The sequence below is a fragment of the Vombatus ursinus genome, unplaced genomic scaffold (genome assembly GCF_900497805.2).
Source record: "Vombatus ursinus unplaced genomic scaffold, bare-nosed wombat genome assembly UNPS02014812.1, whole genome shotgun sequence".
In the NCBI taxonomy this organism is placed as follows: Eukaryota; Metazoa; Chordata; class Mammalia; order Diprotodontia; family Vombatidae; genus Vombatus; species Vombatus ursinus.
Window position 1 is genome coordinate 3595920 of NW_020954590.1, and position 23949 is coordinate 3619868.

A 23949-nucleotide genomic window follows, 5' to 3' on the forward strand; every position below is an offset into this window, starting at 1 on the left:
ACACTAGTATCAGAAGTAAGATTTGAACCTGTTTCTCTTGACTCCAAATCCAAAATTCTTTTCATGATACCATTTTGCTTCTCTAATAATGATAATACATATCTTACAGGGTTGTCGTGGGGGCACAAATGAGGTAGGCCCACTCTCTCAGTAATCTTATCAGCTTCCATGGATTTAACTACCATCTCCATGCAACTGACTCCCAGATTTATATTTAGTCCCAAGCTCTACTTTAAGCTTCAGTCTCAAATGAACAATTGCCTATTGGACATTTCAAACTATGTATGTTCATTCCTGTGAGCTCCTTGAGAGCAGGAACTTTTTTTTGGGGGGGGGGGGGAGGTTGCTTTTCTTTGTATGCCCTGGTGTTTAGGTACAGAGTCTGCACATAGTAGATACTTAATAAATGGTTAACTGACTGAATATGTGCAAAATTGAATTCATTACCTTTCTCCTTAAACCTTTACCTCATCCAAACTTCCCTATTTCCGTCAAAAGCACTGCCAGCTTTCCAGGCTCTCAGGCTCATAATCAACATCCTTTCACAAACTTTATGTTTCAGGCAAGCTGGACTACTTTTCATTCCCTTTGTCTTCTGTAAGTTCTTCTAACTCATCTAACTCATTGCAACTCTTCATGCCTGGAAGAGACTCCTCCCATGCTACCTCAACTTCATCTGTGTCAGTTGAAATCCTTCCCTTCCTTTAAGGTTTAGGTCAGGTGTCACCTCCTTCCTGAAGCCTTCTTGGATCCCTCAAGTTACATAAGTCTAGCCTGATAACTCCTTAAGGAAAATGGAGTGGCCAGTCTTATGGCTTTTCTACTGTTCCTCTTAACGCGTTATTCACAGTTTCTTTTGGAGAAAGATGCACCGGATTCCAAAGAGATCTATCTATGCTTCCCTGCAAACTATATTTAGACTACCCTTGTGGCATACATAATCTTCACGGTTATGTAAGCAATTTCTCTCTTCTCAAATCTCAGACTATTTCTGTACCACCACACTACATCTTACTGTTACTTCTGTATTTATTTTGTTCCCTCTACTCTTCTAATAAATGCTTGTTGATTAAAAGGGAAAAAAAATAATGTAAGCCCATTGAGAGTTGGGTTTCTTAGATTCTTTGTATTGATATCTCCAAAGCTTAGCACAGTGTTTGGCATATAATTACTCTGATTTTGGTGAAGACTAGGAGATATCAAAATGACTTCCCAATCAGGAAGATTAATCCAGGGGCTTAATCCATGGTCATGTGGTTTGCATTTTTGTCTGAGATCTTATATGGCAATATAATGTATCTAGGACTATCCCCGAAGAAATAATGTTTATGCGAGACAAAAATAATTGCTTTATTATTACCAGAAGCACACACAAGCTAGAAATTATCCCGAGGATTGGTCCCTGCTTCCAGTACATAAGGATGTGCCATGAAACTAGTTGAGGGGTTCTTTGTGTGTGTGTGTGTGTGTGTGTGTATGTATGTATGTATGTATGTATATGTGTGTGTATACCATTATATTTCAATGTAACTGGTTACTTCTGTAATAAAAATATTACTCTGAGAAGGGGTCCATAGGCTTTACCAGACTAGTAAAGGTTGACATCCAAAAAGGTTAAGAACCCCTGTTCCAGAAGGCGAAAGGAGATAAGCTCAAGAGTTTCGAGAGCCAGAAACACCAATTCTTGATCCGGTTAAATTCTCCACGTGCCCCACTCCTCGCCCCACTCGTCGCCCACAAGGCGCCCGCTTTCGGGGCACCAGCAGCCCAAGCAGGGCAGGAGTCCGCAGGGGGCGGGGCCAGGAGGCAGGTGGGGTGACGTAAGAGTTTGCTGGGTGTCCCCCCATACATTCTAGAAGGAGAAGCCCGAGAGTGTACTACGCTCCCCCCCACCCACCCACCCCGGAGACAAGTGGGGAAACCCACCCCAGGAGAGGGAGCTGTAGCTGAAGACTGCCACCCGTCCCAGCGCCTCCGGCGTGGGAGGGGAGCAGGTGCGTCCTCGCGCCTGGTGGCGGCGGTTGCCAGGGTAACACGCTCCCGGAAGTCCCCTGAGCCTCGGGGAAGGCGAGCCTGACCGGCGGCGGCACCTCTTGCAGTGGCTGCGGTCGCGGCGGAAGATGGCGGAGGGCGGGGCAGCTCGCCCGGGCGAGGACCGGGAAGAGGAGGCTGCGGCGGCCCCGGCCTCGGCCCCGCCGACCCCGGGTGGGCATCGCCAGGAGAAGAGGCCCTCGGGGTCGCGGGCTGGGCCCAGGCCTCCCACCGCCCGCGACTTGCAGGTAGGGAAGGAGAGGAACGCCTGGGGCAGCCTCGGCGGAGCCAGGCCCAGCTGGGGGGCGAGGGGGGGGTGCAGGGGGGGGCTCCGGCCCATCCTCCTCCCCTTCCCCCACGAGCTTCTGCCTTCTCCCCCTTGTGCACGGGGCGGGGGCTCGAGCTCGAGTCTTGCCCTGAAATCCACCCTCGAACCCACTCCCCAACCCCGCGAGCGCCTCCCCGCCCCGGCACTTTGCTCTCTTTACCCTTCTGCTTCCCCCAAGAAGAGGGCAGGGGCTCGGGGCAGTGGTGGGGTTCAAGGAGGGCTGAGCATCGTAGGACCAAGGGAGGGAGGACAGGCCAGGGCTCCCCTAGCTCCCCGAGCCTTCTCCATTGTCACCGCGGAAAGGCACCGTCGCCCTGTTCCTTGGGTCAGGATGCACGAGGGCCAGTGGCACCCTGTGGAAGTGAAAACTTTGGAAATTAGATCCCGGACCTTATTTTCTCATCTCTCCCACCAGATTGCTTTTCCCGTTCCTCCTCCTCCACTGCAGCCTATTTTATCTCCCTATGCAGTTGTTGAAACCGGATTAGCAGCAGTTCTTTTGCAATATTTTGTGGCTCTGATTTCACGGTCTCAGCAGTGTTATACAAATTTTATCCGGAAGAAAACCTTCACGTAAAAGATGTATACATAGAAGCATGGGTACTTTAAAAAATATATATATTGGTTTCTCTACATCCCTGGACTATTTTAAAGAGCTGAAATTTTAATAAATATTTTAGGAGCTTTCCTAGATAGCCTTTTGTTTCTTCCATTTTAATAAGCGATGATTATTGACCGTTTTTCCTTGAGAGGCTGTTGAGTGGTATCCTGGGTCAATCAGTAAACATTTATTAAGTGTCTGTTCAATGGCAGGTAGTGTACTAAGCGCTGGGATTACAAAAAGGCAAAAGGCACTCCTGCCCTCAAGGAACTCACAATGTAATAGGAGAGACAAACAAATATGCACAAACAAGCTATATACAAGAAAAATAGGAAATAATTAGAAGAAGGAAGGCATTAGAATTAAGAAGGTTTGGAAAAGGCTTCCTGTAGATGAGATTTTGGCTGGGGGAAGCCAGTAGGCAGAAAAGTAGTGGATGAAGTAAGTAACTTCAAGAGTAAGTAACTTCTGGTCAGGAATATCTGGGTTCAAAGCCGGCTATTGAAATTAATGAGCTCAGTGACAGTCTTTGAGCCTCTATAGATCCTTTTATCATGCTGATAAATTTAAAGAAATGAAGTGAAAGTGTAAGCATGAGCCTTGCAAACAGTTGAGAGAAACATGGTTGGGCTGGAAAACATCCTTAAAAGAGAGAAACAATTTGATACTATAACAACTTTAGAGTTGTTAAATACAAATGCCCGGCCCAGGAAAGCTCATAGTATAGTAAAATTCAATGCTTTTATCTGCTCTACTAGACAAATTTCAGCAAACACATGGTTATGTTTTCCATCCTTGAAAATCTATCTCAGGAAAGAACATTCAGTCTAGATCAGTAATACATTTTAGAAATAACTGCAGTTCCTAAGCGAAAAAATTCTTCAGTCAATTCATAATATCATTAATATATGTATGTGCATATATATACATATATTCTTTTCAATTCATCCATCCTTTTTCATCCCATGCAATTCTAGTTACATCCTCCCATAAACCTGCTTTAGAATGTCTATCCAACTCACTGAAGACCCACAGTTATTGTTCACTCTATGATTGCCACACTTACTTTGCAAATAATACATTTCATACATTCCCTGGATGATCTCTTTTACACCATTCCTTGTGTAATTCTACATTCTTTTTCTTAATTAAAAATGTTTTATTGATGCATTTAATTTTTTTACACCACAATTACTCCTCAGTAACTCTTACCCCTTCCTCAATCATACCCTTCCTTTTATTAAAAAATTAAGCAAAACTGATTTAGCAACCAGGCCTCATACCATAAAGAGAATGTACCATTCTGGACCTATAGTCCACCAACTCCAAGAGGATATTCCAACATCATTTCTCAGTAAATAATGTTAGTCACTGTATTTGTTCTGAATTATATTGTCTTCATTTACATTATGATCATTCCTTTTACATTATATTCTCCTTACATTATAATCATTTCTTTGCTCCATATCAGTTCTTACAAGTTTTCCCAGGTTTCTCTGAATTCCTTATATTTATCATTCCTCAGAGCTTAGTACTCAATAATACTCAAATACTACAATGTATCCAGGTGTTCTTCCCATTGCCCTTTGGGTCACTCAAAATTTTGATTCTTTGAAACTTATGATGTTCCATTACTTATAGCTGTATAGCATAATATCCAACTAGAGTCCAGATACTAGTTACTTGACTCTAGTCTACTAGAAAATATTCTTGTTAAAAAATTTGTTTTTGTATCGAGAAACAGCTTTTCACTAAAAATACTGTATAATTTCCCAGTGGCATTCTAGTCCTCTTTTATTCTTCCATTATATGGAAGATCGATTAGAGTAGGGAGACACTTGAGTCAGAGAGATATACAGAAGAAGACATTGCAGTGAGGTCCTGAACTAAGGTGGTGGCTGTGTGAATGGCAAGAGAGATAGATGGAAGCTATTTTTTGGGGACAGAAGAGCAAGATTTGTCAGCTGGTTGGATATAGTGGGTGAAAAGGAGAGAGAGAAGTCAAGATTATGAACTTTGGAGATCAGAAGGATGGTAGTACCTTTTCTGAAAATAGAGACATTTGGTAGAAATAGGGGTTGAGGGGTGAGAGAAGATAATAAGTTCTGGTCTTTTTATGGAGTTTGAGACATCTTTGGGACTTCTGGTTTGAAATGTCCAGCAGGCAGTTGGTTATATTGGATATATTGATCTTTGAGTCATCTACATAGGGATGTTAATTGAACTCTTGGGAGCTGATGAGGGTCGCTAATGGAGAGTTTAAAAAAAGAGTGAAAAGAAAAGAAGAGTGGACTAGGGATAATACATGTAAAATGAATCAGTTCGGGGAAGCTAGGTGGTGCAGTGGATAGAGCACCAGCACTGAAGTCAGGAGGACCTGAGTTCAAATCCAGCTTCAAACCAAACACTTGACACTTACTAGCTGCGTGATCCTGGGCAAGTCACTTAACCCCAATTGCCTAAAAATAAAAATTTTAAAAAATTGAATCAGTGAGACACAGATGATAGGCCAACAAAGGATACAGAGAAGGGGCTAGTCGGATTGGTAGGAGAGCCAAGAGAGAGCACTATCATGAAAACCTAGAAAAGAGAGCGTATCCAGGAGAAGGTGGTCATCAATGTCAAACCTTGCAGAGAAATCCGAGAAGGGTGAAGACTGAGAAAAGACCATAGAATGTGAGACTAAAGAGATGGTTGTTAACTTTGGAGAAAATAGTTTTAGTTGAGTGATGAGATCATAAGCCAAATTGCAATAAGTTGAGAAATAAGTTAGAGGAGAGGAAATAGAGACTTATTTAAATAACATATTATTAAATTCTTGTTGCATGATTGTTAAGGTATCAGTTTCATTTTTTTTTTGTAAAGATGTGTAGTAAAGGGAAACCTACCGCTTCCCAAAGCACAACATTCCACTTTTAGGTATCTCTAGTTATTAGAAATCATGCCCTTAATATTGAATCTAAATTTGCCTGCTTGTAATTTCTACCTATTATTCCTACTTTTACCCTCTGGGCCAAAACAAGTTAAGTCTAATCCTTCTTCCTGGGGACAACCATTCATATTGAAGAAGGCTGTCACATCCCTCAAATCTTTTCTTCTTGTAGCTAAATTTCCTCTGTTCCAGTCATCTTATGGTGCAATTCTCTGACTATTTACCAGCCTTTTTACCTCTTAAACATTCTCCAACTGATCCATTTCCTAATTAAAATGTGATTCCCAAGACTGAATATAATACTCCAGATGTGTTCTGACCAGGAAAGAGTGCCAGCAGCATTCATTTGGTAGAGGACATCCTTCACATGGCTACTCAAACAATTTTCCTAATGCTCTAAACTGTAAAACCTTACAATGCAATATGATTCCATTATTCTATAAACATAGTTATGTTGCTCAACTTATTTTTATTTTTGTAACTTGACATTTTGCAATTATATCTCAAATGTATTATGGGAACTTGCTATTTAAAGAATCTTTCTGGTAAATATTTTTCAATGAAAGAAATTTTATTCAATATACTGTTCACTCCCTAATTTATTTTCTGAGTTCCAATTTTGGGGGTATTGTGTTTTGTTAAAGCAGGACACAGCAATGGAATGAAATTTTGCAATTTACCAAGTCTACATCATACTTAATTGCTATAGCCTAGTTAAAAAATTCTCTTTTAAGACTGTGTTTTGCATAAATTATGACTTCATCACTTTTAAATTACCATTATGTTCTTATGACATAAGATGAAAGTGATTTATTCCAGGAATCTGATTCACTGTGGGAAACTACAATAAAGTAACTCTGACTCTGAATTCAAGTGCTTCCTTAAGTGTTTAGTACAGTTTTAGTAATAGTGGACTAGCCTACTAGATTGCCTTCCACCTTCCAACACTGCAGAGGTAAGGGGGTGGGGGCGGGAATTGGGGATCAAGATTTTCTTCCTGATTTAATGTTCTGTTGAATAGATTTTTGGGTTAGAGAGTTGGGATGCTCAGGAAGAGAGGCTTCCATAGCCTTAGAAGCTTTGAACCATGCTGTGATATGCATATATGTATATATAAGTATGTGTTTGTATACATATGTATCATTTGTTGTTGTTATCATTTTACTTGTGTCTGACTGTTTGTGACCCCATTTGGAATTTTCTTGGCCAAGATACTGGAGTGGTTTGCCATTTCCTCTACCAGCTCACTTTACAGATGAGGAAACTGGGGCAAACAGGGTTAAGTGAGTTGTCCAGAATCATACAGCTAGGAAGTGTCTGAGTCCAGATTTGAACTTGGGAAGATGCGTTTTCCTGACTCCAGGCCCAGCACTCTATCCTCTTGCTAAGGACAATCCCTCTACGTATATGTTTAAATCCATCCCCTCCCAAACTCTCCAGCAAGCTACATCCTCAATCGTCGCCACCCCCCTTCCCAAATATTCAACCTATCCTTATCGACTCATTTCTTTCCTATTGCCTTCAAACATTCTCAAGTCTCCCGATCCTTAAAAAACCTTTACTAGATCCCTCCATCTCCTAAAACTATGTCTCTTCCACCTTTTTCAGGTAAACTACTTTAAAAAGTTGCCTGTGTTTGCTACCTCTACTTCCTCTCCTGTCATTCACTCCTCTGCAATCTGGCTTTCAACTGAAATGATTCCCTTCAAATGAGCAGAGATCTCTTACTTATCTAATCTGATAGTCTTTTCTTAGTCCTGATCCTTCTCGACCTACCTGTCAAATTTGGCCATTTTCTCCTGCTTGTTTTTCCTCTCTGGGTTTTCGTGACACTATTCTCTCCTAGTTTGCCTCCCTTTCTAACTGCTCCTTCTTAGTTTCCTTTGTTGCCTTATTGTCCACACCACACCTCCTAATTGTGGATGTTCTTTGAGGTTCTCTCTTGGGCCTTCTCTCTCTGTTCTCAGAAATGGCATAAGATTCTGTGAGTTTAAATATCATCTTTATGCAGATGATTCTCATCCATATACCCAGCCCTAGTCTCTCCTCTTAAGCTTCAGTCCCATATTTTTGTTGTCATTGAGTCGTTTCAGTCATTTGGGGTTTCTCCTTGGCAAAGATTCTTGGAGTTGTTTGACATTTACTTCTCTAACTCATTTTACAAATGAGGAAACAGAGACAAATAGGGTTAAGTGACTTGCCCAGGGTCACACAACTAGCAAATGTCTGAGGCTGAATTTGCATTCAGGTCCTCCTGACTATGTGGTGAACACTCTATCTACTGCACCAGCTAACTGCCAATATTACCATTTCCTGTTGGACATTTAAAATTGGATATGCTAGAGACTCTCAAACTCATTTAAAACTGAGTTCATCCTCTTTCCCCCCAAAACTCTCTTACAAACTTCCTAATTTGTCAAAGGCACTACTATCTTTCCATAAATCAGATTGAATATCTCAGCATTTTCTTCAACTCTTCCCTCTCTCTTACCCATTTGGAATCTTTCTTGCTAACTAACCAGCTGTGTGAATTTGGGCAAGTCACCTCACTGGGCCTCAGTTTCTTCCCCTGTTAAGTAAGGAAGTTTGAGTAGATGATCTCTAAGGCTTCTCCCAGTACCAGAGTTCTATTTTCAATTTCTTTTTTGTATTTGTGTGTAAATATAATATATGTATATATAAATACACTTTAATTTATATATAAATACTTATTGTATGTATGTATATATATACATGTATATACACATATACCGAAACATATAAAACCTTTTTGAATTTCAATTTCAAAAACAAATTTATCTATACTTCCATTTGTAAATATTTGGATCTATTCACTCCACAAATATTTGTTAAGCAGTGACTTTGTGTACATACTCTGCCAGATTCTAGGGCTGCAATGATTAAAAAAAATGACATAGTACCTCCGTGCAAAGAGTTTATTTTATGCTTGGTTGGAATGTACATAGATAAGTATTTCACACGGTGTAGGGAATGGTAGGGGCAAAGGAGAGATAGAGACGAGGTGCTCTAGAAAAATTTGAAGAGGTAAGGAACGCTTTTACCTGGGAGAATAAGGAAAGGCTTATGGAGGTGGTAGCACCAAAGCTCAAGGGAGAAATATTTTGAAAGGTATGAGGGAGTGCATTCATGAGTGCATGAAGTAGGAGATGGTATGTCAGGTTGGCGAACAGTTAGTAGTCTAGTCCAAATAGAACAGAATAGAACACTTTTTTCCTTTACTAGCATAGTAGCCTGTGTGGTCTCTCTGTCTCAAGTCTCTGTCCCCACTTCAGTTCATCTTTCATATAGCACAGGACTGACCATGGCACTTTTTTACTTAATAAACTCAAATGGCCCCCTTAGGATGAAATGTAAACTCCTCAGTTTGGTTTTAAAGCCTTTTGTGACCCAGTCCCAACCCACATTTGTAGTTGTCTTATACATATTACTCCCCTTCCCATCCTGTACTATCCAGCCAAACTGGCCTATTGTTTCACAGGATACTCCATTTCCCACCTCCATGCCTTTGCCCTAGCTATCCTCCATTTTTAGAATTCACTTTATCCTTATCTCTGACTTTTTAAGAGTCCTTACAAGTTTCCTTCCAGGCTCAGCTCAAGCATCCTCAAATTATCTCATATTTATTTTGTATATATTTATAGGTACATATTGGTTCCTCCAGTAGAATGTGAGCTCCTTGAGGACAGGTATAGTTTTATTTTTTGCTCTTTATCCTCAGTGCCTGGCTCATGATAAATGCTTAATAAATGCTAGTTGACTGATTGAGGTAGAATAAGATGAAATAGGACTAGTAAGTTAAGTGATAGCTAGATTGGGGAGGTTTTTAAATGTCTGCTGGGCTAAGAGGTTTCTGTTTTATCCTGTTATCGCAGAGGAGCTTTGGAAGATTTTTTTGAGCATAGCAGTACATTGTCAGATTTATACCATAGGAAGTTTCTTATTTTGGCAGCTTTGTAAAAGAAAGGGGAGAAATTCAAGGAAGAGAGATCAGTTAGGAGGCTGCTGCAGCATTTTAGGCATAAAGTGGTTGTCTGAACTAGGCTGTGCTTTTGTGGTGAGATGGTTTTATGTCATTTATAACTACATGTGTTGTTATTAAATTCTTAATTATTTTCTTAAACTTAAATATGAGTGATATAGTATGATAACTAAATAAAGTATAAGGAATTTGAACAGTTTAGTGTTATCTATACTTCAATAATTTAATAGCTTAGTTAAATAATTTTATGAAATTTAAGAAAAAAATAAAAATCTAGAAAAAAATTTACAAAGGCATTCAAGAGAATAAAAAGTTCTTTAATTAAAAGCAATATCATTCTCACTTTTAGTGTTTGGAAACATTAAACAGAAAAGTGAATATAATAAAATTTTTATAATTTTTCTCTCATAGTGTATTCCTAAATTAACCCATTTGGTAATAATTCTATTTATATATTAAAGAAAAAGGTCCCTCTCCTCCCTTATAAGTAGAGTCAAATGTTCCTGTTCTGATTGAAAAGGAACCTTTACCATTTCCTTAGTAATACATATTTTGTGTGTGTGTGTTTGGCTTTTTACTTGACCAGAAAAGTTTATTTCTAGTGTTACATATTTTTACAAGCCTTTTCTATCTTGTAGTTGGCCTTAGCAGAATTATATGAAGATGAAGTTAAGTGCAGATCATCATTTCAATCTGACAAACCCAAAGCTAAAATATTTAAAAGCCCAAGAACACCACCTCAAAGGTAAGTGTTAAATTCTGTTATATTGTATTATTAATCTTGAGTTTATAATACGTTTAGAGATTTAGACTAGAAAAAATAACTTCAAGTCATTTTTCATGAAATTATGATAAACATGAGTCATCCTAGTACCTTAAATTTTTACGTATATTTTAACATTATTTCCAGTAGGCAACATATTGCTGCATTGTTTTTTTGTCCATTCAGTAATCCCTTTCAGTCAGTCATTCAACATTTATTGAGCATCTTCTGTGTGAAAACCTGACTCCTTTGTCTTCCTTCTTATTCCAGATGCCATTCTTGGTCTGGGATTGTCCTCCCTCATTATTCTGATTTTGTTTTCTTTCACTTGATATCTATAGCTCAAATTAACTTATTCTACTTAAGTTTAATTCAGTAGTTAACCAAAAATATTACCGTTGTTTCTAATTCCCCTGTGGTAATTTAATTGAGAGAACCATTTCTTTACACATTTGCAAAGTGTACCTGTCAATTAAAGTACTTATTACCCAAACTGCATGAACAATCAAGTGCCACAAGGAGATAGATAGTCCCCAAAGGCTCAGGAATAGCAGTTTCCCCAGTCTCCTGTCCCTGCTTCCAGACTGGTCTTTGCAGCGTTAATCAAGGTTGTAATTCTGTGGAGAAGGGACCTATCATCCCCAACAACAACCACCAATGACTGACTACCCCTGACAAGGCAGACAAACCAGGCTAGCAGAAGCAGCAAAGTACCCTAGGGCAGAAACGGGAGGTACCAAGTGCCAGGTGAATCAAACCACCTGGACTCCTACATCCTCTCAGAATGTGATGAAGATAACCTAGGATCCCAAGCCCAAGAGCCTCATAAATATCAATGCTCATCTTGAGACCACCAGCCCTTCTTCCCACTTGACCTTTGCAGATGTGATTAGAGGGAGCCATTCTCTTGGGAAAAGGTCTCAACATCTCTCCTAGCACCAGCATGTTTCTAGTCAACTGCCACAAACAAGTAAGTAAGCCCAAGATCCCTGAAGTCATCTCTACTTCTAGCCTAACCCGTGCATACTGTGAGTTCTCTCAATTTGCAATCTAACCTTTATTGTAAGTATTTTGTGGAAATTTTCTTATCTTATTTCCTGAAATACCTTCTTTTCATTGCAGCATGGTGCTATGGAGTGAATGTTAGTTTTGGAATAAGGAGGGGCCTGGTCTCAAGCCACTTAACCTCTCTGAGCCTTAGGTTCTTAATCTCTACAGTGAGGATAATATCTGGAGTATCTTCCTCTTTCAAAGGGTTATTGTAATGAGAGATCATATGAAAATACATAGGTCCTAGAGGAGAGATCCTGCACTTCTGGTAAGGTGCTGAGGAAAGGCTGTCCCAACTAGACTTGAGTTTGGCTTGGTCCTAGTCCTGGTCTTATGAATTGTAAATAGGTCATCCAGCCTCACAAAGATGCAGACAATAGAACAAGGTGGCTGTGAGCCAGTGAGCACTCACACTGTGCTTGAGACCCACCCTCTTCACCTACACTCCAGAATTTTATCTCTTCATTTTTGTCCTATTTGTGAACAAGAATAAAGTAATTTGGAGCAAGGTATCTTACCTTTCAGAGAAGCTCTGAAAATATTATCCCACCATAATTTCAGAAGCTATATGAGCTGTTCTGTTACCTTTTCAGTGCTGAAGAAGAGGCAGAGCTATAATAACTGTAGAAATAGCTTTTATTTTCAATGCTGCTCCTTCAAGGTCATCAGTTCCTTCATGGAAGTTGTGGCCCCTGAAGCAGAAAAAGACTATTTATATGTTGCTCATGTAACCAATCCAGATCCCTGAGCAAATGAGAAGAGAGGTCTCTCCTTAAATCTCAGAGCAAAATAGTTCCATCTTTTACCTATCTAGGACTGTCTGCTAGAATAGTAAGAGAAGCATGATTGAATTAGGAGTAAAATTAGGCAGCAGTGAGTGAGGAAAAATCTTGTCTTTATTCCCTTTAAATATGGGTTAAATTTAACACTAGGAACTGTGGAAGTAAGTAGAACTCCAAAGCTAGAAGAGAACCTTATTTGGGCATCAGCCTAGATAGCCTTGGTCAACCTTGGTCATAGGGACAGGAATACCCAAGTACTTGACCCCAGATGGGTTTTCCAGGAGAACTTGAGTAAGAATGGTTAGATGGTAGTTATAGTCCCCTGCCCAGGCCACTTACATGGGACTGTCAAGTTTGTCAAGTTCTAAGAATGGAGAATATATAAGAAGAGTTAGAAAAATAAACCCATTAACTCTGTATGAGTTGGAAATAAATGCGTAAATGAAGCCTCTAATCACTGGAGTCCTGTACTCAATTCTCAGTGTCACACCTTTGAACTGTAAGAGGGTAAAGAGAGCCTAGTCTGTCACACTCTGGCTCTAAACTGTGAAAAGGCAGCTCAGGAAACTACCTTTCATTTTTCTGACCCATTAGAATTCCTCTCTGGCTGCCACATAGACACAGAGTTGTTCCTTCTACCTTTAAATTGACTGTGGATCCCTTATTTTAGTTACATGATTCCTTGGTTATAGCATAGATGAGCTCATAGAAGGTCTATGGACGCTTCTTTGACTATCTGTGGCCTTCTTTGCCTTGTCAGTGGTAGTTAGTCATTGGTGGTTGTTGGGGATGATAGGTCCCTTCTCCACAAAGTTACAGCCTTGATTAACACTGCAAGGACCAGTCTGGAAGCAGGGACAAGATACTGGGAAAACTTCTGTTCCTGAGCCTTTGGGGACTATCCATCTCTTTGTGGCATTTAATTGTTCATGTAGTATGGGTAATAAGTGCTTTAATTGACAGGTACACTTTGCAAATGTGGAAAGAAATGGTTCTCTCAATTAAATTATCACAGGGGAATTAAAAACAACAGTAATATTTTCTGGTTAACTACTGAATTAAACTTAAGTAGAATAAGTTAATTTGAACTATACATATCAAGTAAAAGAAAACAAAATCAGAATAATGAGGGAGGACAATCCCACCATGCCAGTGGACAGTCGAATTACAGAGAAGATCATCTCTTGACTGGAGGGATCAGAGAAGACTTCTTGGAGGAAATGACATTTAATCTAAGTTTTAAATAGTGAGAGAATATTCCAAAGAACAGAACAGCATGCGCAAAAGGATGGAAGTCAGAAAGTGTGGGTGTCAGGATGAGTAACCATCCATTTTGGTTGGAGCATAGAATTCATTATACAGAATATGGTTTTGTACAAATGAAAATTATTTCACATAATAGAGCAAATAACAAAATGAACATGTTTGAGAAAAAAGTTGGGACTACTTTGGGAATCCATTGGAAGAGAAGGCTCAGGAGTTATGCAAATTCTTCTGCTCCATGACGAATCTGAAGAAGTTCCGGGGAATTGCTTTTGGTACCCTAAAAGCCGGGCCTAAAATAAGCCTATCCAATGGAAATTATCTTGATTTCTGTAGTCTTCCAATAGGAGAAATATAATAAAGATGCCATTTGAATGTAAGATACAGTAAGTCCTGAATAGTTCAAGTAATTTTTAACTTTTACATTCTCTACTTTTTGAAGAACGACACAAATGACCAAAAAAAGATAGTATCATGGATTCAGTTAAAAATAACAACTTCCAAACTATAGCATAGAGTCAGTATACATTCAGCTTAGTCTGTTATTCCTTTCATGTTGCAATGGGAATTGATTTTTTAGAATATAGTTGCCATGCCCAAGCCTTTGGTTTTATTTAACTCCATCTTTGACCTCTGATGACATTAGGGTTCTGAGGGGCTTCTCATATCATCTCCCTCTATTAGAGTGTAAACACTTTAAAAGAAAAAAAGAAAAAGAAATCGACCCCCAAAGCTTTTATAGTTAGTATGGCTTAAATATTCCAAATAATTATGGTTAGGCCACTGTTTTTATGTATTCACTTGACCGATTCTGTATTTTGACAATTCCTTTTGAATAATGCTTTAGTTTCAAATTTTTAATATTTTGTAATTGTGTCTACATGGAACTAGTGAGTCAAGTGCCTTGGCAATGTGTTCTCTATATGTATGTCTCGCTTTGTGCCCACTATTCCCACAGATACTAAACATGTTTTGGGGAGAATATATCCCACTCTTCCAGGGTTTGGGGGGGCGGAAATGTTTTATCACTACTCCTCTTAGTGTGGTATCTTAGTAAATACTTTGCTAAGAGTATATTGGGTCCACTGGCTGATTGTTAATGGTAATGGCTCATAGACTATAATTTTAGGAGTTTACATTGAACCTGAGGTTAGTAGCACTTCTTTGGGGACCAGTCTAGCAATGTTAGTTTGAGTTGGAAGAGCATACCAGAGAGGATTGCTGTCTCCAGAAAGGCAGATGGTGGAGATAACCTGAGACTTTCCAAGGCAGAGTATGAACAATAGCAGTACATGGGTTGGGGGTGGGGGTTGGGGACTTCAATATTGGAGCACAGTATACATAGGTTAATAGGTCCACTGTAGGATCAAGACTGAAAAAGATAAGTGAGACTACAGCAGCAGTTTTAGACTGGGGGAAACACGGAGGAATGGAAGGACTAGAGATCATTATGAGGACAAAGAATGACTTTAAAAGGAGTCAACCAGAGGGAGAGATGGAAGGGCAGGCAATTATCATCAGAGAGGGACATTTTAGAGTTCAGGATCTTTGAGATAACATAGTAATAGGTGACATTTATGGGTGACAGTTACCCTGAAGACGACACACCAGCTTTGGGTGACTGAGGTGGAATGAAGACCTGTTATGAATGTTCAAAAATCAAAGGGTTGAGACATCAATATTGAAATACCCAAGTGGAAAAGCAGGCAGAACAACGATCTGAACTCTTTGATAAGAGTGAGAGCATGAGTCTGAAAGGATAAGAAGTTGTAAATATTTCATACCTATTCAATAGAATATTGGCCTTTTTTCTTTTTTGACTTAATGTCTTTTTCTAGTTCCTCAGACAAGGTATAATCTTGAGTTAAATTTAATCTTTAAATTTTGCCTTGGTATTAAGCTCTCGGTTTGTTTCTCATAATCTGAATTTTTGCTTTGGCTTACATATTTTTACAAGTCTTCATATGCACAGTGTCACGTACCTAAGCTTTGGCTCCAAACATCTGAATAAAAGAAAAAAGAAACACCTATACTACTAAAGAATTGCATAATTTTTCCTTTTCTGATGGTGTTTTCCATCCCATGTCAGTTTGTGCCCTCTGCCAGCTCTCTACCCATTTAGTAAACTCGGAAAAAGAATTCATTGTTCTTGTTATTTTCCTCACAGGTTTTAATAAACATTGTTGTACATTGCAAGGTTCCAAGAAAATCAATGAAATGACTCTTATTTTACAGAGTGATCAGTTATAGGTTAACATTTGTTAATATAATGGAAAATTAGTTATTTTCATTAAAAAGTAATTTAGTTCTATGTTAATACTTTCTAATCATGGACAATATTTAAAGGTTATACTCAGGTGAACATGAGTACAGTGGGCTACATATATCAGGACCTTCAAAGACAACTGGAAAAATTGTGAATGAACTTTTCAAAGAGGCAAAGGAACATGGAGCAGTACCTCTGAATGAAACCACAAGAGCTTCAGGTGATGGTAACAAATCTAAAGTAAGTGACAAATATCATGTTTTTAATTAGACCTTAACTGAAATCTAGAAGGTTACAAGGTTTGCATTTTTATTACTTGTTCCACTTTTGTAATCTTTGTGCATTATAATGCAGGGTCTTTATACATGTTTATTCTTTTTTTTATAAATGTGTATTTCATTTTTTTATTCTTATAGATATTTAAAATAATTGATTTTGTTCAGATTGTCTACAGTGGTTTCATAATTATTAAGATTGGGACATCATGGGTATTTTGAAGAAGGATACTTATATATCTTTATGCTTGTATAATTTATGTGCTCCAAATGAAGCTTAAGTTTTAGTTTTCAGTTCACTACTAACAATCACATTGGAATACTCTCCTAAGAATTTTAAATAACTTCTTGTCAGTGTTGAAGAATAGCTAATGGAACTTTAGGTGGTCTCAAGAAGAGAATATTTAAAATTAATCAGTAACCATCTTCAAGAATATGAATTATGAATATAATGTAGATGAATTCATTATACATGCCATGTTTTTAACTCGTAAACTAAATTACCTTAAATTAGAAAAGCTCCAGATACAGCTGAGCCGTCACATTCAAATAAAAGTGTTTTTAAAGATGAGTTCAATGCCTGTTCCCCAGTATAACATATAAAACCACATGTAAAATTGGAGCTTTCCTGTGGTATCTCTTTAAAATTTGATTGAGGTATTTATTCATTATAAAACCATTACTTTTAAAGTTTTTTGTGATGAATTTAATTTGATGTACTACACACTTAGTAAATAAATGTAAGTGTTTACCCCATTCCCTTTTCTATGCTTAAGATTGTTTAAACTGAATCATCAGCCTTCAAGTCTCTTGGTTTTTCTCCCACAGAGAAATTAACTTATTGCCTTATCACATTAGTTCATTATACCACAATGCCTCTGGTCTAATATTAAACCTCCTTTTTAATTAGATAAATAAGCCTGATTACAAATGATCTAGTTCTTAAATGGTTGTGTTAATTAACATTGAAACTAAATAAAATTTTAGCTTACATATAAATTTAATTTTTTAGTCATTTTTGGGTGGTGGATATCGATTGGGTGACTCCTCTCGAAAGAAATCAGAATATGTCTATGGAGAAAATCAACTACAAGATGTAAGTGAAATATTTGAAATTTGCAATTTTCAAAAAACAACTTCTTGTTACCAGTATTTTATGGTTTATGGAATATCATGATTTTACTTTAGATCGAAGATTTTTTTGTTTAGTTGGGGGTTTTGGTTTGTTTTATATATTTAAGAATGTTTATAGGATTTTTGAATTTTTCACAGGATTTTAGAATCATAGATTTAGAGCTGGAAGCGATATTAATGGGCCTCTAATCACTAGATCATTTCATTCCCCCATCATTTTACAGATGAGAAAACTTAGGCCAAGGAGGATGTGACTTGCTCAAAGTCACACTGGGAATAAGTGGAAAAGTTAGAATTTGGAACGTAGGCCTTTTACTGCAAACCTAGTACAACTTTACACTACACTGTACTCTTCCTATAAAACGTCATTTTGAATCCTTACCACCAACTCAGTCTTGCTCTTTTTAAAATTGTTCAAAGTAAAATTTATAACTAAAAATAACTTATAAGCTATATACTGTCCAAGTCTGTGTTATTTACGTTGATTGAGTCCATTTGTAAAGATGAAGGCTTCAATAAGCACTTAATAAACTTAGGCTACTTGTTGATATTGAGGTCCTTCAGTTTTTTAAGTCATTCAACAGTCTTTTTTTTTTTTTTTTTGGTGAGGCAACTGGGGTTAAGTATCTTGCCTAGGGTCACACAGGTAGTAAGTGTCAAGTATCTGAGGCTGGATTTGAACTCTGGTCCTCTTGACTCCAGGACCAGTGCTCTGTTCACTGCACCACCTAGCTGCCCATCATTCAGCAGTCTTGGTGCTAGCTATTGTTGGAACTTTAATCTTACCTTGATATGCTTTATCTCTGTAGAAAAATCTGTCAGGATCCTAAATGAAACTCAGAGAACATTTACTGCAAAAATATTTCAAATAGTCCAAAGGAAGGAGAAAAAAACCTAATATTTTTAAGTTTATAAATAAATCAACAAAAATGTTTAGGAAACACCACTTATAAATGGCTTATAATGTTGCAAATGGCAAAATCTCAGCTATTCAAATCAATTACTACCATTTTTTTAAAAAATAATAGCCAGTATTCATATAGCACTTTTAAAGTTTGTAAAGGGGTGTGTGTGTGTGTGTGTGTGTGTGTGTGTGTGTGTGTGTGTGTGTGTGTGTGTGTGTGTGTGTAGTTTGATCCTCACAACAACTCTGTGAAATAAATCCTGGAGTTATGATCTTCATTTAACAGCTGGGGAAATGAATTGAGAAAGAGTAAATGAGTTGCATATAGCTAAGTCAGTCTTAGGACTTGAACTCAGAACTTCCTGATATCAAGACCAGTGCTCTATGAGTTGTGTTCCAAGGTCTTTGAAGTCACTTCGAATGCTGAATCTGTTAATGCTCAAACATATTTTTAAATTACTCAATTTCTTGTTTGTAGCAACAGGCTGGTTGATTACATTTATTAATTATAAGGACTATTATAGCAGATTGTTAAATTGCCTTACGGTTTTTTCAGCAGTTTGCATCTTCCTACAGTGAAGCTAGTAGGAAATAATATATTATGTATTAAAAGCTGTTCATCCCAGTAAGCTGTGAGAAGAGATCCTATTGTCACTCTCTTTTATGCAAATTCCACTGTTTATCAAAATGGTTTTGAAATTTGATGGCAGGAATTGCAAGTCTAACAAAACTCAAATGCCACAGGGAGGATATCTTGTAAAAGAGCACATTAGAGGATCCTTGATTAGTTCTTAAGCTGATGTAGGCTCAGAATTAAGCTGGGCTTGAGATGCTTGGACATAACAGATGATGCTTTTAAGATACAGTGCTTTCCTATTAACAGTAAGTTATCACTGACTAAATGAATTGCAACCCTTTAAGGAATTTTAAGAACCTTTATGATTCCTAAAGAAAACAATCACATTTTAATGTTCCAGTTAGAGAAGAATGTTAAGTGCAATTTAGGAATGATATTAAGTTTAAATTTGTATGTTGTGTAATTTAAAATTACACTTCAACTATTAAGGTAAATAAATGAACTATGGTGCTAGGAAGCAAAAGGAAAAAAATGTAAAAATTAGAATGAAGAGAATCAGGGGAGAGGGGGAGGAACTTGAGTTTACAGTCTTAATGATGTCAATGTCATGCCATTTCATGGGAATGCAGCAGTTCTTAGAGTTGTTTTTAATTGCCTGTAATCACTGGCGTAGGAGGTTTCTCCAACTAGAACTCCTGTACCATTGAAGTCTTGTCCCCCAAAATAATTCCTATTCTATGCCTTATATCCCCAGTAACCCTCAGGGGCTTCATATTAGAGTAGTGGGAACTAAATTCCATAATGTGACTGATTGATGGTTGTAGAAACTACTCTTTGCAGTCCCCTTTCCAATATCATTCAGGGATTTTGAAAGGTGGTAGTGTGAGCAAGATGAAATATAATTTACATAACTAATACTGCAAAAGAAGATATTATTCTTTTACTACCTAGTTCAGAGAATTGTGAGAGAATAATTTATAAATTATTAAAAAATGCATGTATGTATATACATCATCTGCTTCATTATTATAAATTGATAAGCCAGCTCTGAGTAATAAAAAGTTGAATGTTTACTCTTGATTGCTTAATTGCGTTAAGTAATTGACTTGAAACCAGGTCATGAAAAATATTTGAAGGAACTGAGCACATTTAGCCTAGTGAGTCAAGACTTCAGTGTATCCTAATGTCTGCTTCAAATATTATAGTCAGCAAGGTGGTTCATAGAATGCTAGACTTGAAGTAAGAAGACCTGACTGTGAATCCTGCCTTAGGTCATATACAAACTGTGTGACCCTGGGTAAGTCATCTAACCTTTTGTGCCTCAGTTTCTTCATCTGTAAATGAGATAGTAGTAACACCTACCTTTTAGGATTGTTGTGAGGACCAAATGAGATGGCATATGTAAAGCACTTTGTAAAACCTTACAATGCTCTATAAGTGCTAACTATTATTATTAAAAAGGACTACCCAGAAAAAGGATTAAACATTTTATGTAACTGCAGAGGATAAGACTAAGGCTAATAGGTAAAAATCACAAAGAGGCAGAAATAAGAAAGAACTCAGTAATAGTGAAGGCTCTCCAGAAATGGAGTTGGCTTTCACGTGAAGTTATGAACTTCCCATTATTGTGTCCTAGATACAGACCTGGAAAGGACCTCAGAGGCCATCAAGTGTAGTACCTTTACTTTACAAACGATGAGGATGTGGCCTAGGGAGGTTAGTGATTTGTCTAAGGTAACAATAAATTTCACAAATCTTACATGTGCTTACAATTGTAATACTCTCCCCTCCATTACTCCCCCAGTTCCCACTCTGAAGCTGGAACCTAAGAGGATGCCTACTACCCTCAGGTTCTAGGCATAACTTTATAGGGTTTTACTTCTCACCCTCAATCCCTTGGACCCCCACTGGTTTGTTTCCCATTAACAAATAATTAGTAAGCTTAATTAGCTTTTAGGAAAAGTATTTACTAAAATGACATAGTAAGAACACTTGGTACAGAAATTTTCCCCTCAAATCTGGGTCTTACTCTTCCCCAAATATGCACTACATCCATGGAAAGAGTGGATTCAGACTTAGAGTACAGTGGTGGTAAGGCACACAAGTAGGAAATACACGTGACAGATGAGTAAATCACAACTCCTGGTACTGTCGGTAGACCTTTCTTCTTTCATAGAATCCTCACACAACTCTCCTTGAGTGTAGATCTCTGACTGGCAGACTACTCATCTGGGCCCCAAGGAAGAATTTCTTTCTTGGGTCCATATCCAGTAATTTTCTCTGCTGTGAGGGGTAATGTTCCCTTGTGACAGTTGCATTCCTTAGGTAACTTCTTTCTGCACCCATCTGACTTCATTATGTCCCGCTACACCCAATTCAGACATTTCCCTTGTCATCAGCTACTGCCAATGCTGCAATATCACAACTGTCACACCAAATCCTACCAGGACATTCAGACCTTTTCAGAACTTTTAAGGTTGCCTGGACACGTCTAACTTGAGATGTTTGTTCACCAAAATTCAAAAAAGAATGAATACTAAGAGAGGTAGTAACATGCTTGTGGTTGCCATGGTCAAATAAAGGAATGAGGCTAACTATCCCTCCCCTTACCTAATTCTTGGAAAGTAGCTCACTTATAGCCATGAAGGAAAAAATGCTACAGAGAAGCGAGTTGCTTCTGTTGCATATCTGTCGAGTTCTGGCTCAGCAATTAGGGAATTCTTTGACATCTCCCATTGCAAATTCCTGAATCATCTGCTCTTCCAGCTCAGCAGCCAATTATGGGACTCTTCATCGTCTCACAGTTTAAATCTTTCAGTCACAAATGACCAAAATCATGCCCCCAAAGTTTCATGTGGTAACCTGGACCGAAGCGGAGAATTTCTATACGTGCTGTGTGGGCCAGGCTATCCATATTAAATGTTTCATCTTTCTGGTATATCTGCTAGAGGGCCCTCTTCTAAAAGTAGAATGATTATTTGCCTTAATGATTATTTCATCCTTCAAAAAGCTGAAGAACAAACATCAATCTCTCTTGGATCTCTTTCACCACCAGGGAAGAGCTGGTTGCTCAGATAGAAATTATAAGACCCTTGAGGGGAAACTGACCACTTCATCTTATAGTTTGTGATAGAAAAGGAAAGGAAACCTGGAAATGGCCTGATAGGCACCCTTTATTTTGGAGAGCATATTTTAAAGATTCCAAAGAAAGGATAGGTACAATTCTATGATCTAATGTGCTACAAGGGAATTCAGCCTAGGAGGGATAGGGAACTCTGAAGAATGAAATCCTCTAGACTGAAAAAGAAACAATTCTAATGAGGAAGAAATGGAGGAATTGTCCAAAGAGACCAGTGTGGTTGCATAGGGAATGCCCTATTCAAACTAGATCTTAAATAATTCAAATCTCTGATGATACTCACTTGGAAGTCCCCTCCAATGAAGCAGATTGTTGCCCACATATGCCTTTCTATCTTGTGCAAGTCTTGTCTTGTTCTCATATATATTTGTCATTGCCCACCAGTATTCAAGCAACCTTCCTTACAGTCTGCTGATGGTATGAGGATAGCAGTAAAGCACTCCTGCTGACCATCTACCATCCCTTGCTCTTGTTTATATAACCAGACCATCTTCTCTTCCTCTCAGTTCTTTGACGATGTCTTTTACTCCTGCTTGCCTCGGGTTCTTCATTGGTTATATGTGGTGGCCTCTTCATATCCACCATGAGCCTCTCCATTGCCCTTGGTGTAGTATTAATTTTCTAATTCCTTGGAGAACATCATATTCTATGTCTTGCTCCTATATAGCAGCACTGAGTAGAATGTAGATGTTAAAAAGATGGGCCTTTGCTTACATGGGAACTTTGGGGTCAATAAAAGAACTTTGTAAATTTTCTGATTGCCATCCAAGGTGCTCTCCTCCTGTTTAACTCTGAACCAAACTCATTGTGCATCTGTATTGTCTGTTCCAGATACAAGCTCTACAGGTTGTTTGTCCAAATATGTTTTATAACCTGGGTAATAGACATTCTTCATCAGCTTGGTTTTACCTATGTGCATAGTCAAGACGAATTCTCTTGAGTGATTATAGATCTCTTCCAGGAGGCTCTGCAATGTTTTGGGGCTTGATGCAATCAGCACAGTGTCAGTCTGCAGACAGGAGCATATGGAGGATCTCACCATCCCTAAGGAATCCCTCTTTCATCCGGACTCTGCACTAAATCTCTTCCTTCACAGTAGTGAATACTTTTGGTGAGCATACATCTCCCTGTTTTATGCCTCGCCTGATGTTTATTGTCAAATGGCCATTGAAGAGGGTTATTTCTTTTGTTTTATCTTCCAGAGAGTCTTGAATGATTTTGATGAATGGAGGGGAAACAATATGTTATTTAAAAAAAACCTGTAAGGAAGCATTTTATTCTGCTGATTCACATGTTTTGAATCAGCATAATCAATATTGAGTAAGCACAGGGATCTAAGTGTGGTCTGTTATTGAATATCACTTCCATAAGCCTGCTTGTTCCCTATTAATACCCTCATCAAGGATACCCTCAATTGTATATAGATGACTCTCATAAGGATTTTCTTTAGATAGGAAAGTAGGGATATACTTGAATAGTTATTGATATTCTCTTAGTTGCCTTTTTTAGTATGGATAAATTCTAAGATTTTTTCCATCCTTTTAATTTTTCTCCTCTTTCAGATGCCCAGTATATAGGACCTTCATTGCCCTCGCAATTACATCACCTTCAGCATGGATCTCCTCTCTATACATTTGATATATTCCAGTGACTTGCCCCATCTCTATAGTGCTATTTCTATTTCCTTTGAAAGTATATCTGGGACTGCAGTATTGAAGTCCAAATGTGGTAGTTTCATTATCCTTGATGATGAAAACTATTAAATGATTTCTAAAAACCTTTTCCATTTTTCTTCTGTTCATAGTTTTCCTTCTGTTTTCATTCCTTTAATGCACCTGAGATAATTTTGATTAATCGGATATCTTGCCAAGCCTTCTTTAAACTGGTTTTTACCTTACACTGCA

General features: G+C 38.1%; 1 protein-coding gene across 1 annotated transcript in view; it reads left to right on the plus strand.

Annotated features, from left to right (window-relative positions):
* Positions 1-2120: 2120 nt before the first annotated feature.
* Positions 2121-23949, plus strand: part of LOC114054106 (UBX domain-containing protein 2B-like) — a 43609-nt gene continuing 21780 nt past the window's right edge. The window contains exons 1-4 of the mRNA XM_027877220.1: positions 2121-2279; positions 10531-10637; positions 16097-16256; positions 17304-17387. Coding sequence (XP_027733021.1) covers positions 2121-2279; positions 10531-10637; positions 16097-16256; positions 17304-17387 — 510 coding nt within the window. The remainder of the gene's footprint in view (positions 2280-10530; positions 10638-16096; positions 16257-17303; positions 17388-23949) is intronic.